The sequence below is a fragment of the Zalophus californianus genome, chromosome 11 (assembly GCF_009762305.2).
Source record: "Zalophus californianus isolate mZalCal1 chromosome 11, mZalCal1.pri.v2, whole genome shotgun sequence".
Taxonomy (NCBI): Eukaryota; Metazoa; Chordata; class Mammalia; order Carnivora; family Otariidae; genus Zalophus; species Zalophus californianus.
Window position 1 is genome coordinate 21,979,975 of NC_045605.1, and position 21,853 is coordinate 22,001,827.

Sequence of the window (21,853 nt, forward strand, 5' to 3'; positions counted from 1 at the left end):
TAAAAGCCCTATTGTTGGAAAGCCTGGGTGGCTCAGTTGGTGAAGCGTCTCTCTTCAGCTCAAGTCATGATCCCAGGGTGCTGGGATTGAGTCCTGTACCAGGCTCCTTGCTCAACGGGGAGTCTGCTTCTCCCTCTGCCTGCCGCTCCCCCTGCTTGTGCTCGCTCGCTCTTTGTCTCTGACAAATAGATAAAATCTTAAAAAAGAAAAAAAGCCCTATTGTTGATGTTTTGCCACATTTGCCTTTTCTTTCTCCACATATACATATGATATTTTGTTACTACTGTTATTACTGAAAAGTAAGTGGCAGACACCCTAACCCTTCCTTGCTAAGCACGTCAGTGTGTATTTCCTAGGAACCAGAGTAAAGTGATCGATTTGGAAATTTCACATTTATACAAAGCTTGTTCGTAATGTCGAGACCATTATTACATTTTACTAGTTGTTCTAATATCATCTTTCCAACAGGATTCCCCTCCCTTGTCCACAATCCGGTCCTTTAATGCAGAACAGTCCTTCTGTCTTTCTTTGTTTTCTCCAACTTTGACCCTTTTGAAGGGTTGTAAAGCTCACGTGTTTTGCAGAATGTGCCTGGATTGGGGCTGGCTGACACTTCCTCATGATCAGATTCAGATCACGCATCTTTGGCCGGAATAGCACGGCACATCCCTCTGGAGGCACTTGATGTCGGTGTGTCCCATTCGGAGTGATGTTAACTCTGGTCACCTGGTCCCTTTGTCATTAATAAATAATCTATGGGGAAATAGTTTTGAGACTGTGTGTGGGCACCTGTTCCCCAACATATTTTTACCTGTTGGTTTGAGCATTTTTTGGGCATTGACACTTGACCAAAATTCTCATGAGGTTCACTTGCAGGTCAGCATCTTGATTTGGCATTTAGGTAGACACCAACGTTTGCTTTTGCCTGCCAATGAGAAACTTAGCATTGGGAAGCATTGATTTTTATCTGAGAGATTTTATTCAACGTTGGCTCAAAATTGCCCTTCCTGGTTTTAATGTCTAAAAGGCCAGATTCATTTATCCACTTGTTCAGTATTTGCTGAGTGGCTCCTGTAGGCCAAGTGCCGTTCCAGGTGCTGGGGATAAAATGATTTAAAACCTTTTTTTTTTTTAATTTTTATTTATTTATTTGAGAGAGAGTGCAGGAGCAGGGGTGGGGGGCAGAGGGAGAAGCAGACTCCCTGCCGAGCAGGGAGCCCGATGCAGGGCTCAATCCCAGGACCCTGAGATCATGACCTGAGCCGAAGGCAGATGCTTAACCAACTGAGCCACCCAGGCGCCCCTAAACTATTTAAAGGCAGAGAGAAACCCCTGTCCTCTTGGAAGGTCCATTCTCACGGGGGAATCAGGCAATAAATCTGTACTGTATTGTCAGGTAGGGAGGTGTGAGGAGAAGGCAAGCCGGCAAGCACGACAGGCAGCGCCGCGCGGTACGGGGAGCTTCTTAAGCCGGGCTGCCGGAGAGCCCTCCCATTGACTCCGGTCAGGAGGCCTGCCTGGCAGTGGGAGCAGCTGGTCAGAGATCTAGAGATGGGATGTGCGTTAGTGGGACTGTAAGGAGGTCCGTGTGGCTTGGGCAGAGACGTCAAGGAGGAGATGATAGTAAATGACATTGGAGAGAGGGCTGGGGCAGGGTGGCCGAGGGCTGTGTCAACCATGACAGGAAGCCAGGGGAGTGGTCCAGGTTTGAGGGGTGCAGCCCCTCAGGAGGCACGGAAGCCAGCCCTCACCCCTGATGCCAGCGTGTGAGGCCGGCCCGCGCCTGCCCTGGGCTTCTGGGGGGTGTCTGACAGAGACCAGACGCCGAGGGGTAGATTGACTTTGAGGGGGCCCGGGGTCCACCAGTGGGACTTCTGCATCCAGGCCGGAGTTTCTCAGAAAAGGAAGAAAGATAGCAGGAAGTGAGCAGTTGGAAACTGCGTTGTTGTGTTTTCCCTCCCGCTGAGAGGGAAGGCAGGAGGGGGCTGGCTTGGGGAGGCCCCTGCTTCCCAGCACCCTGGGTGGCTGGGCAGTCTTTGACAAGCCTTGGCAGACAGGGGCATGCTCGCGAGCCCAGCGGCTTTCTGATCTGGAACAGCCAGGGAGTGGCAGGCCATGGGCCCAGGGCTGTGTGTTCTTGGCCAGTGGGACAGGCTGTTCTCCAACTGCCTTTGTCCCCGGCCATCTCCCCTGTACTGAGGGAACACTGTCACTCACAGCTTTACCAGCCCGGGCTACCAAAGTAACCGCAAACACAGCAACAAGGAGAGCTAGCATCTGAAGAGCACTTTTCTGTGTGGGGGCACTTTCTAAAGGCTTCCCATCTGCTGCTTACTGACTTCTCATAACAATGTCCCTGTCACGTAACTGTGAAGTGCGGATTGGAACCCAGGCTCACTGGCGCCAGAATCTCTGTTCTTCTCTGCCAAGCTACACTCGGATAAGGGATCTATCTAGAGCCCACTACGAGAGTCAAGGAGATGCCATTCGGTCTGTTGGTGGCATTCTCTTGCCTCTTGAGTCCTTGGTGTACTTGAGCCTGTCACGCCTGGCTCTTAGGGAGTGTTGGGAGTGAGGAGGATCTATTTGCTACTGCCCAGAGCGTTGGGAGGAGGCCCTGTGCCTCCCTTTCAGGGTCAGATCCAGAGATTCCCAGGAAGTGGGATAACAAGGTACCTCCCGTGGTCCAGATGACATGTTTTATTTAATGTTGATGACAACTCCATGGGGCAGATTTTATGACCACTCTTTAACAGATGCGGAAACAGGAACTCTGAGAGATTATATGCCCAAGGTCACACAGTCAGGAAGGGGAGAGCAGCTTGTCAGCTCAGGTCCAGGGCCTGTTTCTTTGCGCTGAGCTGCTTTGCCCCCCAGAGCCGATGGACCAGGGCCTTTGATCCTTACCAGAAGTCATGTGCTTGGTGTAGCACCTCGGGCCTTCTCCACTGGGCTGTTGGAGTAATATGGGGCCGGCAGGCAGGTGGTGGAAGAGCACCAGCTTTAGGGTAAGGAGATTCCAGGTCCAGTGTTGCCTCTGCCACATCTCACGGCATGACATCAGGTGAGTCCTGACACCTGTGACCCCTTTCATTCACCTGAGAAATGGGGATTTGAGTCACCTACCTCCTTAGACCAAGTACGAAAGTAGAGGTGGGTGCATCTTGGCTGGGCCTGCAGGTATGTAGGTGAGTGTGGGAGTTTCCTGGTGTGTTAAAATGTACCTGCTGGGCTTTCCTCGGGTTTCCCTGGGAGAGCTCTCTGAATCGAGGGTAAGGGAGTCAGGGAGGACACGGGCCTTCTGAGAAGCGTCCCGACTGATTTTAGAATACCATTTTCCTGGGCGCCTGGGTGGCTCAGTCGTTAAGCGTCTGCCTTTGGCTCAGGTCATGATCCCAGAGTCCTGGGATCGAGTCCCACATCAGGCTCCCTGCTCAGCGGGAAGCCTGCTTCTCCCTCTCCCACTCCCCCTGCTTGTGTTCCCTCTCTCGCTGTGTCTGTCTCTGTCAAATAAATAAATAAAATCTTCAAAAAAAAAAAGAATACCATTTTCGTTTCCTGCCCTTAACATCTATATTGAAGCACTACATATAAATGATAACAGTTGTAGCAGATGTTATTAGAAATAGGGAAAAGGATTTAACCAAAACCAGGTGGTGTTGGAGTGGGACTCTAGCCTAGAGTCTGTTTGGGAAAACGACAAGATTTCCTGCTGATGAAAATAGCGGTTCTCAACTGGGGGCGATTTCGTCCCTCAGGGGACACTTGGCAATGTCTGGAAGCATTTTTGGTTGTCACAGATGGAAAGAGGTTTTACTAACATCCCAGCAGAAGCCTGCAGTCCTGCTAAACATCCTGCAATGCACAGGACAGCCCCTCCAACCAAGAAGTATCTGGGCCAAAATGTCAATGGTGCCAAGGTTGAGACAGGCCGATTAAAAATAGCCAGCACTGACATTGTATTTACTTTGTGTCAGACATTGTTCTAAGTGCTTCACAGGTATTAACTTGTTTAATCCTCCCAACTCTGGGGCATAGGAGCTATTATTATCCTCAGTTGACAGATGGGGAAGTCGGGGCTTGGAAAGGTTAAATAACTGGGCCGGGGTCAGGGTGCCAAGGAAGGAACAGGCAGAGCCAGGACTCGAACAGACACGGTCCAGCTCCAGAGTCCGTGCCTTTATCCACTGTGCTATGCGCTACTGCTTTGCAGGAGGGGAGGCCACTTACCTTTAAGTCAGATTTTCAGCTTTGGGTCCAGAAAGCCACATACCAAGAAATTTGCTATGTAACAAGTGTCCAAAACCTTTCATTCCTGTGCCGAGAACATAAAGGGGGGAGGGTGGCGAGGGGGGCCCAGTGACCCGCCAGGGAAAACCCTATGACTTCCAGATGCTGAGTATAGTTCACCTCATGAGCTGACCAGCATGAGGCGCCTAATGGGAGTGGATTCCGGTTGACTCTAACCTCTTAGTCTTTGGCTCCTCTCATTAGGGAATCAGAGATGGGGTTGGGGTCACCACTCTGTGCTGGGGACCAGAGTGTGACAGGCCTGTGCAGAGAGTGCACCTCACTTTGCAGTCGCGGGCTGTGTTTGTCATTGCAGACGTGAAGACAACCGTGGTTTACCCTGCCACTGAGAAGCACCTGCAAAAGTACCTGCGCCAGGACCTCCACCTGGTGCGAGAGACGGGAAGCGATTACAAGAACATCACCTTACCCCACCTGGAGTCCCAGAGCCTCAGCATCCAGGTGACTGGTCCAGGGGATACAGACACGGAGTGCTCCCTATGGCTGGTGGATCTCTCTCAAGGCTTTGTCAGGGGCCAGCACCGTCCCACAGGTTGGGGTCGGGCAGAGAACACAGTGGAAAACCTGCCCTCCTGGGGCTCTGGTGCAGGGGTCAGCACACGAATGCAGATGTAACTGCACAAGACGGGAGAGACTGAGTGGCACAGGGAGTTCTGGGCTGAGGTGGTCACTCTTTTATCCAGGATGGTCAGAGAGGCTTCACTGAGAAGGAAATTGACCCTGATCTTGAGCATTCACTGAGGCTCTGTGGGACTCTCAGAGTAGCCTCCAGGCCTTTGAAGAATTTGTGTCTCTAGCAGCACTGATAACCGTCTCAGAAGGGCTCTGCCCTCACCTGGGTCTGTGAATGGGTCAAGACCAATGCCAGGGTCGTCCCCCAACCCCAGTTGAGACTTTTATTCCCAGTTCCACCTCTGGGAGTCGAGGCCCAGAGTAGAAACTTCATTCACCCATTCCCCTTGCATTCGCTCCCCAGAGGGCAGGATCCCAATGGCCGCAGTGGCTCAGTGCAGGACCTCTTCTCTCAGGGGCTAATGTGAGGTTCGGCAGCATCTTCAGCTACTAGACCAGATGCAAGGCCGTTTAGCTCAGAGATCCCGACTTCTCTTTGGGCCGAGGCCCCGTGCCAGCCAGAGCCTGGAATTGGCCCCGAGTGAATGCTCAGCATTAAATATGATGCATGAGGCGTTTCCTGGCTCACTTACTGGCTCTCACCATCTCTGTCTCTCCATCACTCCCCCTTGTTCTCCTTGAGCGCTTCTCACCCCACTACCCAGGATTCAGGTCGGTGGCGGGCGCTCACAGACAGGACACTAGGCGCCATTTCTCCCAGGCCAGAGAAGGGAGGGGGCCTTGGGTAGGGGGGCCCTGCCAGATAACTTGCACGTGGGAGAAGCAAGGGAGGGGTGGTTGGTGGGCGTGCAGGAGGCCCTGTGTGCCGACAGCCGCTTTCCCATAGGGAACGACCCTGCCGGCTCTTAGCCCTGGCCCCCCTATGCCGTATTTGCACCAGTTCCTCTGGCTCAAGCTGGCTTGATTTTTTTTTTTTTTTTTTTAAGTCCCTGCACTTGCTCTGTCTTCTAAGTGGAAAGGAGATATGCCTCCATTTTCTTAGATATAGCTGCAGCTCTCCAGGGTCCTAGAGGGATCTTCTGGAATTATGTTCTGTGGCACCTATTACACAAATAGGGGATCCAAAAGAGGAAGCTCTTAAAGTTGGTGTGAGTAGTATGTGTATCTTCTTATACACCACTGTCTAGTTCCTCTTGGAAAATAATACAAAATTCTACTACTCTACGGAATTCTGTTCGACACAAGCATTCGTGTGTTTTTGTTTTTTGGGGTTTTTTTTTTACTACTTCTAGTTAAGTTTACAAGGCTCAACTGACAGCAATTGTTACATTTACTGAGCATCTACTGTGTCCCAGGCCATTTGCTAGGGTCACCAAGGTAAACACTTGTAATGCCCCCAGAGTCCTGTAGGGAAGACAGACATGGGTCTTCTGACCAGTGCAATAGGATGGGATACTATCCCATGGGTGATTTGTATATGAGGTTCAGTGGTGACACGAAGGGGGGTGATCAGCTCAGACAGTGGGGGACTTCACAGAGGAAGGGATCGGCCAGTTGGGTTTTCAGGAGCAAAGAGAAGTTTGCCAGGTGGACAAGTCAGAGAATGGCATTCCAGGCAGAGGCAAGAGCAAGTGCAGAGGCACAGAGGTCCGGAGGATTGACCGGAGACAACAGGAGAAGGCAGGCAGGGTCCAGGAGCAGGTGGGGTGCACCTTGTCGGGAGACTAGGAGCTCCCAAACCTTGCTGATCGTCAGGATTGCCTGGGGAGATTTTTAAAAATACAGAGCATGGGCTCTACTCCCTATCTCCTAAATCAGAATGTTCAGGGAGTGGAGCTGGGAAGTCTTTTTTTTTTTTTAATCTCTGTTTCTAATGATCATCAGATTTCAGAACTGTTGCCATAGGCACTGAGGGTCCCCTAAACGGTTTTAAGCATATGGGTTCCGTGAGATTTAAAGAATTGTTGGAGTCTGGTGAATGTGGGAGCGGGAAGGCTCTAAGGGCCAGCGCGGGTCTGGACTGAGGCCAGAGCAGCGCGGAAGGCTGCAGCAGTGATTTGAGAAGCAGGGCTCGAAGGTGGCGGATTTGGAGAGGCAAGCGAAGAGTAGGTGGTGGGATCTTCAACCAGGTCGGGGGACGCGGACAGTGGAGAGGGTTTATGTGGCAGACAGTTTAGTTTGGGGCTTGTGAGCACTCACCAGGTGCCAGGGATGGTGCCAGCCTTCTGTGAGGTGTGCATCACCTCACTGAATCTTCTCAGCAGCTCTTTGGAGATGGGATTCACGGCCAGGCAGTGTCAGCCCAGCGCCTGCGCTATCAGCCGACAACCCTCTTTGGCTCCTCAAATTTGAGGTGCTTGTAACTCCTCAGTAAATAATGCCGTCGGACCTCTGGGTGCCGACCGTTAGGGACCATCAGGCTAAACCTGCTGGTCTGTGAGTCGTCAGGCTGAGGTTCAGTGTCAGCCCAGGATTTGGATTCTGCTTCTGCTGTCTCAGAGCAGTGAGTGCCCTGCACTTCTGAGCCCAGCTCCTTGTCTGGAAAATGTGACTGGGGTTCCAGTGGGGATTGAGAGAGGTGCCACAGATCACATCCCTGTTGTTGATCGCAGTGCTCACTAGACGCCAGAATGGTCGCTGCCCTTGTGTGCCTATGCAGGGCCCGTTCCAGGGCCGGGGCGAGGGGAGTGCAGAGCTGAGGCAGCTGGAGGTGTGGGCAGGTGAAGGGCGGCCAGGAGGGGAGCGGCCAGCACGTGGGTGAGCAGAAAAGCAGGAGCAGAGTGAGCGGGGAGTGAGATATCCCCAGGGAGGAGAGTTGCCAGTGTCACCTACTGTGAGGAAGCCGTGCCAGGTGCCTTCCAGAAGCCAGGGCTGGCTGAGTCTCCCGGGCTTGCTTTCTGATGGGCTCACTGCCCGTTACATGCACCCCCACCCTGCGGTTTATGTGAATTCTGTTCCCTGGTTCCCTCCCTTTCCTAGCCAGGCTGCTGGCCTGGGACTCCACGTAGATTCCCGTCCCTCCCGCTCTCCCAGAGGCCTTCCCCATGTGGCCTGGAGTGTGGGCTCTGGGGCCAGGTTCTGGGCTGGAATTGGGTGGACTTCTCGTGCTTGCTCTTTCCTCACCTGCCACACGGGGACACCAGTGCGTGGGAGTGGGAGTCCGGGGCTGGGGGGGTGACCCTTAGGACGGGGCACAGGGTAGGGCTGCTCACCACCACCACACCTTTGCTCACCTCTCTCAGTGCTGCACCCTCCAGCAGGGCGCCTGTTGTCATCACAAGGTTGCAGCCTGACGCCACCTCATGTGGGAGCTTTCCAAGCACTGTCCTCTGCCCTTCGGGACCTCCACTGTGCTGGGTGCTGTCAGTCATTTACACTCCACTCCACCCTGATGTAGACGTATCATTCACCCCTCTCAAAGGGGGAAACTGAGGCTCAGAGAGTACTTACACTTACCCAAGGTGTCAGCTAGTTAGGGAGGAGGTGGCTGAGGAAACCAAGCTTTGGTAGGCCCCAGAACCAGTTTGTTCTCTATCGACTACCACACGGCTTTACAGTCCAAGTGGGGGCGGCTTATCTGTGGGCAAGAGAAAAGCCAGGGCCCCAGGGAGCCTGCTCCAGGGCTCTCCACAGAGTGTGGTCATCCCCCTCCCTCTTCCCCTTTACTTTTGAGGTACTTTGGGTCAGGTTCCGGCTGATTTTTTTTTTCCTGCAGCACATTCCCAGTGAGCCTTGCAGTGGGAAAGGAAATGCCTCCGTGGGAGAGTCTCCACACGCTGGGCTGGGCATTGCTGTGGTCTCTGTGCTGCCTGAGGAAGCTGCTGCTGGCTGCCCTCCAGCCCACTCCCAGGAAGGTGGCACAGCCAGCATTCTTGGGAAGGCCCCTCTTCTGTAGTGGGTGGGCCACACTGTGACTGACCTGTGGGCCTTACTGGGGGTGGGGGGAATCTGGGAGCCCTGATCTTCCCAGGCAGGTACTCTCTGCTGCCTCCTGTCTGTCTCACATAGTCACATTTGACCTTAGCCATGCCGGCTGAGAGCCGAGGATGTGGACTTGGGATGAGGCATGCAGACTCCAGACAGCCCCCACGGCCCTGGCCTTCGTGGACCCCACTTGTGCCTGAGCTTCTGGGGGCGGGCAAGGGAGCCTGCCACTGGCCTGGTTGTGTGGGTGCCCTGGCCTCCCGATCCGCCCCCTCAGCGAGCTGGGAGGCCCTTCCTGAGGGCCAGCCTAGCCGCTGCCCTGTCTCTGGCTCTCCAGCAGGCTCCTCTCTCAACTTTCAAGCTGAGAGTTGACTCAGAGCTCTGGGGAAGTGGAGAAGGGTGGATTTGAGCCCTGTGAGCACAAGGGGCTTTCATATCTTAACCTCCCTGCAGGCTGGCTTCTTCAGAGAGGCCACCAGGACCCTTGGGATCCACCCAGAACTCAAGGAAGGGTTCTCTGAAGACTGTCAGCAGCTAATAAAACAGTCTGCGGGGGTGGGGCTGGAGGCCCTGGGGTGACAGGAAAGGTCTGTGTAATTGCCGTCTCTGGGTTGTGCCACTTCTGCTGTGTTACGCAGGGCCCACGTCAGCTGAGACTCCTTTGGTTCCACGCGGGCCGGGGCACCGAGCCCACCGCTAGGGAGAGTCCCACCAGCCGGGTGGGAAGCCCACACACATTAATGTCTGGGACCTCAGCCTTTCCTGTCCTGCTGTGTCGAAGGAGCTCCTTCTGACTATCTTTGCCAGTGGTCCTGAATAAAGTGGGCAGGGGCCTATGGAGACAGCCGTCCCTGAGTCCTGGGGACAGTGGAGGGGATGGACGCAGACCAGGCCTGTGAGGCCAAGTAGAGCATGTCCATGACATGTCCACAGGAAGGACCAAAAGAGCTAGCCCCCCAATCCGAGCTGCAGTGCCCGTGAGGGGTTGGCCCCTAAGAGCAGAGCGATGGGGACAAGGCAGCCTGAGTGTAGACGCCCCTGAGCTTCGTGGCCCTTTATGGCTTGGCTGTCCTCCCTGGAGGGGCCCAAGAGAGCATACCCTAGCCCACCCAGTCTGTGATGTTTCCCCAGAGGTCGTGAGCAGCTTTGTGAACCCTCTCTCTTCCCCTCCTTCCAGTGGGTATACAACATTCTCGATAAGAAGGCAGAAGCTGACCGGATAGTTTTTGAGAACCCAGACCCCTCTGATGGCTTTGTTCTCATCCCTGACCTCAAGTGGAACCAACAGCAGGTAAAAGCTTTCTTGCTAGGGCTCTCTGGTCTCCCAGGACTTGCTCCAGGTTGCTGGTCCTCCTTAATCCTGCCCTTTTCTCTCCTGTTGGTCTCTCTGAGCAGGTGTTAACTCACCAACAATGGAGGCCTGAGCTGTGTACAAACATTTACACCTTCAGGTGTCAGCTGAAAGTTCTTCCTGGCTCTCCTCCCACCCAGGGGGTGAGGAATGGGGTGATGTTTGCATCCATAACCACAGGGGCCATTCTTTAACCAGCCAAGTGGCTTGGCCCCCCTCCCTTCCAGGAGCACTTAGAACCCTGGACACCAGCAGATCCAGGCAGGCCTGTGATCTGAAGCACTGATAGGAAGGAGCCATGGCAACCAACCCAAAGGAGGTGACTGCCCACTGGTAGGGTGGATAGTGGAGGGAGGCTGCCAGAGTACCTGTGTCCACTCCCCCCACCCCCAGCCCTGCAGCTTATCCCCACCACAGGCCTTGAGGGAGGAAGCGAGGCCTGGCTCTGGAGTCGTCTGGGGAGCTAGGACAAGGCCACAGAATAGGAATGACGGTGACAGCTCTGGGCGACGCCTCTGTGCAGCTCTGCAAGCCCCCCATCTGCCCCATGAGCAGCCCTGTGCCCGAAGGCCCGGGTCACAGACTGGGGCACGGGAGATGGGCTATGAAGCACGAGGAACTTCTACCTCGCGAGATCTTTGAAGACTAAAGAAAACACAGCGTCGTTTTGACCTTGTGCTGGCAGGTATCCTGCTGGGCCTGCCGGTGGAATTGCCCTGTCTGTCTGTCCCCTTTAAGACAGAAAAGTCTTCAGGAACTGCACTGGGCTCCCAGCCACAGGGCTGGGGTGGCTCACCCTCGGGGCTTATGAATAGGCCCGTTTAAATGTCAGACTTACTTTGATGGCCATACAGGTGCAATTGTTCTTAACCTTTGCTTAATTAGCGCCTGTCTCTTGGTGGTGCCATATTTCATTGTTTGGAATCCCTGGCTTGTGACAGAATACTGAAATCAACAGCTCCCTTAGAATTTGTGCCAGTGTAGCCAGCAGGCGAGACAGACCGGGCCTGGACGTCTGTTCTTTGTTCTTGTATGGGGGTGGGGGTGGGGGGCAGTGGGCACGGACTGAGGAAAGAAGTACTCTGGTGTTTGCTTTAAGGAGCCTTCCTAGCCACCCTGGAATCTCCTCCTGCTGTTTCTCCCAAATGTATATCATAAGGGTATGCTCCCAACTGCTGACCCAGGATTAAAGAAGACTCTTTGTCCGTCCGTCCATCCATCCATCCATCCGTCCGTCTACCCATCTATCCACTCCACATATATTGGTCAAATGCTAGAGAATCTTGCTTCCCTGGAGCTTATAATAGCCCTTCCCCAGTTCTTGTAAGAAATTGCCTGTATATTCTCTTTTATTTGCCTTTTTTTTTTTTAAGGTCTAGTTAATACATGTGATGTAGTTTGGGGAATGTAGGTGAGATCTGGAGCCAACGACCAAGAAAGAATTCTTGAGGCTTTTTTGGTGCCAAAAGGTGGTTTATTAAAGAGGGGGACAGGACCCTTGGGCAGGAAGAGCTGCTGCCCCGGGGCTGGGAGCGGTGGCTGATTATATACTTGGGGGTTGGGGGTAAGGAAAAAGGGAGGTTTTCTAAAGAACCTTCCTATGCAAAAGAGGACCTACAAGATATTGGAGGCCTTGCCATTGTCAAGTTAAGGTTGTTTTTCCCTCTAGCAAAGCATTAACATTAAGACAGTTGGGAGTTTCCTTCTGGAAGTTAGGTTATTGATAAGAATGCTTTTTTCTTATAAATCACTAAGACATTTGTAAACTGAGGGAGACTCCTGTCCTGCGGGAGTGTAATCTCTCGAAGTTAACCATTTGTCTTTCCTTCCCTTTGCTGTAGGGCAGCGGGGAGTGCTGAGGAGTGTCACACATGTCCCCCCTGGGGCCGGGGCCTTGCGGGGTGTCAGCTTGTGCTTTGTCCTCAGCTTGCCTTCTGCCCCCTCCTCACAGACGCACAGTAAAGATGCAAGTAGTACAAAGAGCTCGGTGGAAGTCCTTCCCTCAGCCCACATTCCTCCAGTTCCCTCCCCCCGAAGGGACCGTTTCTCAGGAGAGAGGATTTCTTTGTCTCTCCTCCCAGGGGTAGTCTTTGCATATTGTGTGTGTAAGTGTATCTCTGTCTGTCTCTGTGGACGCAGTGTGTACTTTCAGTTTATCTCAGGTCGGTTCTTGGATCTCAAGTGCCCAGACCAGGAGACTCTTCCTTTGGCTCACTCCAGAGGGGGAGAGATGGCTCCCCAAGGCTCCAGCCACTCTCCTTCTTGCCCCTTGCCAGGAGGCTCTTTGAGTCGGCTGTCCTGCCTTGTAAAAAGAGATTGATGGTGTCTGGCCTGCCCGGAGTGATCGGCGGGCCACCTTCTGGGATACCAGCCTGAGACCTTGTCTAGCTTGCTTCAGACCCTTTCTCTGGGCCCGGGAGCGGGGGGAGGGGGGGTGCCCTTGAACTGCCTGCAGAAAATCTGAGGTCATGTCTGCTATCAAAGAATGGGTTTCCCTCCTTCACACAGCCTGTGACGGACGCCCGGCAGCCGGCTTCATGCTTCATTCCATGCCTGTGGAGCAGAGAGGTGTGATTTAATGTCATGCTTGTGATTGGTCAGCAGCCATCATCTAAAACAAATGCTACTATTATCTGAGAGTCTGGGACAGTGACACATAACAACAGCTGAAGATACCAACGGGCACGCAGACACCCCAAGTTCAAGCACTTTTGTTTCCTGCTTCTCCTGGGGCTCCTAGTAGAGAGAGAGAGAGAGAGAGAGAGAGAGAGTGAGTCCTGGGCACAGGCCCTGAGGAGGGAGAGTCTAGAAGGAGCTTGTGGGCAAACTGCAGCTTCGGCAGGCACAGCTTAGCCATTTGCTGGGAGCTTCCCACGGGGCTCATCTGTAGCAGGTGTGAGGCTGAGAGGCCCCGACTGTTAGAGAGGAATGTCTGTGGCCTGAAGAGACTACCTTGTCCACAGTTGGACAACAGGCACCATATGGGAAACCTCCTCGGTTTTCAAACTGGGGCCCTGGGGGATTCAGTTGGGTGACTCACGGTCCCCGGATTATGTCCTTGAGGAATGTAGCCGCTCAGCTGAGTGCTGCAGGCCTCCCCCCTCCCCACTGCCGGGCCTTGCCCCATGGAGCCCTGGCGGCCCGGGACTGCCTCGCACATGGATGTGATCATCAGCCAGGGCCAGGGCTCAAGTGCGCGGGGAGGGGCGGGAAGGTTTTCTGGGCAGAGGAAGGGTTCATTTGCCTTCTGGCACAAGACCTTGTTGATTTTGGTTCTTTGCGCTGTTAGAACCTCCAGGTTTTCGGCCGGGCGCTGTTTTCAGGAAGGACAGCAGGAAGGGTGCTCTCTGAGCCCTATGTGGTAGGGGAAGAGAGAAAAAGGTCTGGCACTCTGGCGGTGCTCATTGCTAAGCTGGCCCCAGGGTCCCTTTTCGCCCTTCAAATCCTTCTACACCCCTTCCCCTGCCCTGGACTCCAGACAAATCAAGTGGCTTATTCTCCCCCCTCCTGCTCTATACTTCCTTGCCTCTGGGCCTTTCCTTTAACTGTCCTTCTACTGGCATGCCCTTTCTCTAAACGCTACCTCTTCTTTAAGACCTGGATCCCCTGCCTCCTCTTCCAGGAAGCCTGTCTGGATCAACCTAGCTAGCTAGTCTTTCCTTTTTCTTCCTTTACTTTTATCACTTTATGTCTTGTAGTAGCTACTTATGTACATGCTGTTAGCCCATAAACTCTTGGAGGGAAAGAGTTGTCCTTGGTACTTTCTTGAACCTTCTCCCACCCCGCCATCAGCTCTGTGAGTATATAAATACTCCCATATGATATTTTTATTTTATTTTATTTTTTTAAAGATTTTATTTGTTTATTCGACAGAGACACAGTGAGAGAGGGAACACAAGCAGGGGGAGTGGTAGAGGGAGAAGCAGGCTTCCTGTGGAGCAGGGAGCCCGATGCGGGGCTCGATCCCAGGACCCTGGGATCCTGACCCGAGCCGAAGGCAGACGCTTAATGACTGAGCCACGCAGGCGCCCCCCCCCCCATATGGTATTCTTGAGTAGCAAGAGCGAACAGAAGTTCTGTCCTTAGATTGTCCCGCACATCCCAGGCATGTGGAGGCCCCCCTTGCCAGGGGCTCCCTGGGATCGCCTATGGATGGCACTGAAGCAGGCCTGGGGGCAGGCGCTCCCTGGCTTCTGTGAGGGATTCTAGGATGGGCAGCCTCCCCTGGCTCTGTCCGCCGCTGAGCCTGGTTGACCGCTGCCGATCTCTGCGCAGCTCGATGACCTGTACCTGATTGCCATCTGCCATCGCCGGGGCATCCGATCGCTTCGGGACCTCGCTCCAGAGCACCTGCCGCTGCTCAGGAACATCCTCCGGGAGGGCCAGGTGAGTTGCCTTGGCCAAATCCACACCGAAGCCCAGAGGAATTCTCTTCTAATTCCGGTGTGTTCCCTGGCCACTTTCTTCATCCTTCCTGGAAGCCCGTCTGTGAACGGGGCTCCTCTCTGGCTGCCTGTCCCTGGGCCCCACGAGGGCTCCTCAGAGGGACTCCTTGGTCCTGCCCTTCCCTCCAGCTCTGCCTTCAGCCGCCTTTCCTCTGCCTGGGTTCCCGCTTTTGCTTCCCTGCCTTTCTCCTGCAGGTCTCTTCTGGGACCCCCTTTTCTCCCAGGACCCCCTGTGTCTGCTCATGACCGCCACATCGTGCCAGACACGTTTCTTGGCCAGATGGGTCCCCAGCTCCGATGTGTGCACATTGTACCTCCTCCTCTGCCTTGAGGCCAGAGCCCGAGTTCTGGAGCACCTGGCATTCTGGGGTGCTTTGTACGGGGATATCTGCTGGATCACATGAAATTAAAGAGGAGCCCTGGAGGCAAGGGAGGAGGGTCTAGAATCTGGGCTCGTGGTCTTGGTTCTGGCATTCTGACCCTCACCACCTGAGTGACCCTGGGCAGGACTCGTCATCTCACCTCCCTGGGCCTCGACGTGTGGATGGGGTGCTGCTAAATCCCATTCTGTAGGGTGGTTGCCAGTCTTTTTTCCACTCAGGATTCAAAGATGCTGCCCCAGGCCAGGGCCCAGCAGTCACCAGGGTGCCCGGCCAGGGGAGCTGCTCTCAGTGGCTTTGCCGCAGGCCTGGGGGAAGGGCTTTCCTGGATCCACTCTTTGCTACCTCTGGACCCCAGCTGCCTGCCACTGCACCCTACCTGGCCTTCTCCCTCCTGCCGGCCCACATTGCTGCCTCTCCGGCCACCCGTCTCTGAGTGGAGTAATTCGTTTCTCTCCTGAAACAGCCTCTGGATGGCAGAATGGCGTCTTTCTCTCAGGGAGATGCTGGGCCTACGCTTCCACCTGCCCTGGCAGCTCAGGCAGCCTCGCCCGGACAGGCCAGCCATACTTACCCCCAGAAGGCCTCTGGGTGCCCTGCCCTTGGCCTCACCCCACTGCAGAGAGCCCCAGGCAGAGTCCCAAGTGTAGGATGTAATTGTGGGGTGTATTCTGAGCCCACTGAGGCCCTCGTCTTTTTCTCCTCACCTCTGACCTCCTCAGGGATTCACCCACAGTGGAAATCAGAGTCTCCTGTTAATGCCAAGCCTTGGAGGCTCCAGAACGGGAGCTTGGTAGAAACAGCCCTACCCCTGAGCAAGGTGGGGGATGGGCAGAGGGAGCCAGGGTCAAAGTCAATGCTTTCCTCTTCTACCGGGAGTCCAGTGAGATCTTCCCTGGGTCTTCTAGGGGCAGCCCTTCCCATGTGCCCTCCCCCATTCTCTGTCTTCCACCAAGCCTCAGTTCAGCCCCATCCCTGTCACCCTTGTTCCCCAGCTCCACTCTGTTCTACGCTAAGAGGGGATACAGGCCCCCCTCCCGCCTACTCGGTGATTTAAGTCGGCATCAGTCGTCCACGGGGAGGACAGTCCCCATAGTCTTAGACATCTGGGGCCTGTCCTTCGACACTGGGACTTCTAGATTCCCAGCAGCACGTTCGGAGCTCCACTGTTTGAGGAGCTTCAATGTTTTATCGAGGTTGGAGTGCGGAACCTTAACGGAGGCCCCCGTTCCCTTCATTTGGGAGAAAAGCCCCTGTTTGCTGCTGTCACCTGCTTTTGCTGATTCCCTAGAATGCAAGACAGGGACCTGCAGCGAACTGTGGGGAGGGCTTTCTGGAGGGCTTTTGTCAGCTGTCCAGAGGCCAGCCGGGGATTAGGGCCAGAGGAGGGCCTGGGGGCAGCACAGTGACCCCTTTCCTGCCACCCCTCTTTCTCATCAGGAAGCCATCCTGCAGCGCTACCAGGTGAGGGGAGACCGTCTCCGCGTGTACCTGCATTACCTGCCTTCCTACTACCACCTGCACGTGCACTTCACGGCCCTGGGCTTCGAGGCCCCCGGCTCCGGGGTGGAGCGGGCTCATCTGTTAGCAGATGTGATCGAGAACCTGGAGTGTGACCCGGAGCATTACCAGCAGCGCACCCTCACCTTCGCCCTCAGGGCCGATGACCCTCTGCTCAAGCTCTTGCAGGAGGCCCAGAGGAGCTGAGTCCCACCCAGGGGCTGTCCGGCGAAGAACACAGATGTGTGGGATCCGGGTGGGCTGGGGAGGGACTTCGGGATTTTTAGTACCAAGTGAATTTTTTTTTTAAATGTATTTTGTACTGGCTTATTCCTAGTATGTGAGTAAAGTATTGGTCTCCTTTGGTGTGGACTGATGACTGGGGGGGCAGGTGGTGCCGGCAGAACAGGGTAGGAAGATCCTGGTACAGGAGCCAGGTCTGGGGTGGTGGCTTCCGCTGACCTGGATGTGTGCCAAGGGCTTTCTCCAAATCCCAGTGAACACCATCCTTGGTGATTCCCATGTCCCGAATCCGACGGTGCCTTCCCCCGTCTTCGGTCCTTCCTGCTCTGCTCCCACCTCCCCCTTCCTTCCTCCCATTTGCTGTATCTTCCTCCTGGTTTTCAAGGCCCATGTGTCTGGGAGTTCCCCAAAAAAACCAAATACAAAAACTTTATGGAAATAACCTATAGAGTGTTTTTGACAGTGCTTCCTCTTCCCCTCCCCAGAACCGAGGTCGCCCCTCCAGCCTGTAAGTCAGCCCCGCTGATAAACTTCTTGTTGACAAGGATAAAGGATTGCCGCCTGGAAGTGGGAGGGTTTTAATAAGAATCAGATGATGCGAGCCCAAAAAAGCTTGCCTTTGCCTCTGTTACTTGGTCAGCGAGCCCCTGGCCTTGACTTTGTTATCTAGGGAGGAAGACAAAACAAGCTCATAGAACAGCCAGAAGACCAAACACAAAACAGCCCATCAAGGGCAAAATGATACGGTTGTGGTGGAGGACGAAAGGTCCGAGGGCTCAGGTTCGAGGTGTGACCAGCAACACAGGTCCCCGTTCGTAGAATCTGGAGGCCAGGAAGCGACTTAAGAGAGTCTGAGGCTGGTGGCCTTAGGGAGCCTTCGGGGGCTTATCTGGGAAGGGTGACATCAGGGTGCACACGTGAGGGCACGCACTTGGATACATGAGGCACTCATTTCAGCACAGGGGACAGGTACACCACACTGCGGAGAGGGGCTGGGATTTACTCGTTAGTCCCTCAACCCCACTAGATCGTGCTTCCTCGGGAGGCTTTCTCGGGGGAGAGGATGTTGGCTTCTTCCAAGTGATAAGAGGGAAGCATAAGGCAGGGATGGCCTGTAGTCTGCAATTCCTGGACTGAGAGAACCAGGAGACGGTTCAGAGTCAAATGCACCTCGCAGGCCAGGCACTGCCCTAGAGACTGGTAAGTGGGGAACAAACAGACGTCTCTCCCCCTGGAGCTCACATTCACCCCATAACCTTGGACCGGACCCCACGTGTCCTGAGCCTGTTTAAGAGAGCGGGGATGAGATTCCATGAGGTGTCCTGCTGTGTAAACGTAACGCGTGATAGTGTTGCTTTCTGGTGAACTTTTAAGAGGCCCCTGATGGACTTTTAAGCCAGGCGGTGCTTTAACTGTTGGGAAAACAAAGCTCCTCCCCTCCAGGCTACTGGGGCAGACAGCCATGCGAACCGAACCGCAGGAGTAAAAAGAGGCAGCACCTGGGAAGCTACCTTGAAAACAAGTATGTGGGAGAGGCTGGTGTACTAGGTTCCCCTAGGAAGACCAACGGAGTACGCTTGTGGAATCTCAGTGCTCGGCAGGGTAGCTGACCCAGCGCATCTGTCGCAGGACAGCCTAAGTGGAATAAGGCAGTGAGGCCAAAGGAGGCTGGTTACAGGGAGCGGGGTGGCCCCGGGTGGGAGCTGCCTTCCTCCCCCAGGAAGAGAGGAAGTAGCGGCTAGTTTAAGAGAAGCCGTGGCCGGTTTTGTCCATGTACGAGAACTGTCGCAAAGACAATTGAGGGGAGCAGGAGTGGAGGGGATGCCCACCCAGAGAGGCCCCTCCTTGCAGACAGAGCAGAGGGACCCGATCCCGGGAGCATCCTTTTCTCCTTGACAGATCAGGTTCTGCCGCTGGGGCTCTCATCTGGCTTCACACATGGGTGCACGCTTGGAAAAGACTAGCCCGTGGCAAATCCCGACCCCAAAGGACCGCTGGGGAGCCTCCCAGGGGACCAGGGTCTCTATTTCCCTGGGACTAAGCTCTGCCAAGGTATTCCCTGCCTCCCCAGACTTGACTCCCCAGCCTGGTCTGTCCCATCGCTCCTCCTCCCTCTCAGGCTTACTGACCCATCCATCAAGTCTCTACCAAACACCTTGCATGGGCCGGCACTGCAGCGCGGCACTGGGGACAGGAAGATGGAGAAGACCCGCGAACCTGCACCCTCTGGGAGTGTGGCTCCGTGGGTTTGGGAAAGCATAGGACGAGACTGTAGGTAAGAGCTGTTCTACAGAGAGGTTCTAAAGGCTTTGCCCTTTTGTACTGCTGGGAGGCACTCCTCTGTCAGGATGAACTCTGCTTTCAGAGGGGAAGAGGGTCGCTTCTCCCGTGGCCCCTGAAGCCAGAGTCACCAAGGCCCAGAGAACAGCCCTGCAGGCTGCAAACTGCTCTGGGACAAGCGACCTCAGGAATTCGGCCCTCATGCCCCAAAGGCCCCCGCAGTGGCCAGTGTCCTGCCCACGAGAGTGTTTGCTTCTCCTCCAGGGAACAGCCGATCAGATGTGTGGTGAGGCATGAAATGGATCCTGCTGAGTCTCTGTGTGACATACACCTCTCTGCCCTCGCCACCACATGGGACTATCTTCGAGGCAACCCCGTCGGACCTGAATCCGGGGGCCTCCAGCTGCAGGGAGGAGCTGGCCGAGTCAAGGGGTCAGTTGCTCTGTTACACCTCATCTGAACTCCCAGAGGGCCTCTTCTCGAAGACCCACGCTTTCTGACCACGTACCACTTCCTGCCAGTTCTAGGGAGTCTGTGTTCCCAGGGACCCCAGGGGTCCAAGTGCAGCTCCCTCCACCACAGGTCCCGTGGGCCTGGAGCAGGTCACAGCAACTGGGTCACCTCCCGAGCAAGGGCTTTCCCCTCAAGTAAAGGAGCTCCACTCAATCGAGGTCTCCTGCTTCTCAGTCCAGGGGATACAGAGAGCTACCCACCCCCTCTCTGCCCTAGCTTTCCTCTGGATGTCACTTTGCAGAACCCCACATCCTGCCTCCCCTGAGAAAGCTTCCTGAGCAAGATCCAGTGTCCCTCGACCCCACCTTAGCCAGCTAGCAAACGCCGGCCCCTCCCTGGCAGCATGATCCATCTGTCCTGCGTGCTGCAAAGAAAGTCTTCTGTGTTTGATTGCGTGCCCTCCCTGTGCGTGCCTGTGTCCCTGCCCTGCTGGAGCGGGGGCAGATGTCACCCTTCGCGGGAGAATCCTGGACATGTCCACAACTGGCTGTCAGCCCCCAGTACTTGGCCCACTGTCTCCTCGGCGTGGCTAGAGAAGGAAGGAAGAATGACTGCTATTGTTCCTTGGCTCCTTTCATTTTGCCCAAAAGTTTCCTCATAGAGCAAAATTGCTGAGTGTCCTGGATTTGTCAACGTTCCTTCATGACACGGAAAAAAATAACATCTTGGACCAAGTGGGACATGTAAGCTGAACACAGAGCCCCGGACCGAGGAACAAATCGAGACACATTTACATACAAAGTAATATTTGAAATTGTTTCTCTTGTAATACTTCCATATCCAAAACATTTTATTTTTTATTATTTTTTTTAAAGATTTTATTTATTTGACAGAGAGAGACACAGCGAGAGAGGGAACACAAGCAGGGAGAGTGGGAGAGGGAGAAGCAGGCTTCCCGCAGAGCAGGGAGCCCGATGCGGGGCTCGATCCCAGGACCCTGGGGATCATGACCTGACCTGAGCCGAAACATTTTAGTATATCTCTTTTCTTTCTGAATCGACTAATGTAGGTCGGCCAACTCTTCCTCCTCAGAAAGGACAAAAATCTGCATTCCAAACATGTATATATGATGTTAAAATGTCCTTTTTTAAAAAAAAATATATATTTTTTTAAAGATTTATTTATTTACTTATTTGAGAGAGAGAATGAGATAGAGAGAGAGAGCACGAGACGGGGGAGGGTCAGAGGGAGAAGCAGACTCCCCGCTGAGCAGGGAGCCCAATGCGGGACTCGATCCTGGGACCCCAGGATCATGACCTGAGCCAAAGGCAGCTGCTCAACCAACTGAGCCACCCAGGCGCCCATTAAATGTCCTTTTTTAAAGAAGATGGTAGTCATTGGTGGTAGTTGTTTTTAAAATATCCTCACTCAGCAAAATAAATGTTGGCAACCCTGTGTTTGTTCTAGTGCTATTATTAGTGAAATGATACTGGATTCTGAAATCTACACAGACTTGAAGTTACCATGTTTTAACCACTTAAAAAATAAGCAGGGACTGAATCCGTTTCAATTCAATGAGCACGTGTTGCACATCTTCCGGACATTTTCTTTTTTTTTTTTAAGTAAGACTCTGGAGCTAGAGCTTACATGGAGCTTATGATTTAGTGAGGAACACAGGCATTAATCACAAAGTAATTACAAAAGTGGTGAATGCCTTCAAATAAAGCAGAGGGGGCTGTGAGAAGGCAAATGCAAAGAGAAAGCACATTTCTAGGCTACGCTTGACAAGCAGAGGCCGGGCAGTTCGGGGGACCATGGCTTAGCACGCTGGGATCTAGAGCCAAGCTTCTGGCATGACGCACACGTGCACAATGACAACACTGACCAGTTCGTCCTTCAGGACCATGATGAAGAAATGAAAGTCCAAGCGAAGGACAAATGTCTGGGAGGCAGTGTGGTCTGATGGCTTCGGCATAGAATCTGCACCATCCCCCAGGTATGATCGTGGGCAAGTTACCTAACTGCTCCCAAATTAGGAATGATAAGAGTGCCCACCATGAGGGGTTTTGTGGGGATTAAAGACGAGCCTTTTTCGGACATAGTTGTCACTGGGGAGACGTTAGCTTTGTTTCTACTGTGAGAAGGATGTAACCAGAGATATTTGGGCTAGATATTAAAAAGAACTTCTGATTAGAAGGGCTGTGAAATCCTAGATTATGCAGTGTGGAGGCACAGAAACCAAGTGACTTTTATGCAAAAAGGCGCTGGGGTGGCTCAGTCGTTAAGCGGCTGCCTTCGGCTCAGGTCATGATCCCAGGGTCCTGGGATTGAGTCCCGCATCAGGCTCCCTGCTCGCTGGGGAGTCTGCTTCTCCCTCTGCCTCTGCCTCTGCT

At 54.0% G+C, this 21,853-nt stretch overlaps 1 protein-coding gene across 2 annotated transcripts in view; it reads left to right on the plus strand.

Annotated features, from left to right (window-relative positions):
* The window catches only part of DCPS (decapping enzyme, scavenger), a 44,301-nt gene extending 27,120 nt beyond the window's left edge, over positions 1-17,181 (plus strand). Inside the window, exons 3-6 of one of the 2 annotated variants that reach the window (XM_027580297.2) lie at positions 4,607-4,752; positions 9,986-10,099; positions 14,435-14,545; positions 16,425-17,179. In XM_027580297.2, coding sequence (XP_027436098.1) covers positions 4,607-4,752; positions 9,986-10,099; positions 14,435-14,545; positions 16,425-16,691 — 638 coding nt within the window. In that variant the 3' untranslated portion in view covers positions 16,692-17,179. Of the gene's footprint in view, positions 1-4,606; positions 4,753-9,985; positions 10,100-14,434; positions 14,546-16,424 lie in introns of both variants that reach the window. The other variant, XM_027580298.2, reaches the window with a different exon arrangement.
* The last annotated feature ends 4,672 nt before the right edge of the window (positions 17,182-21,853 follow it).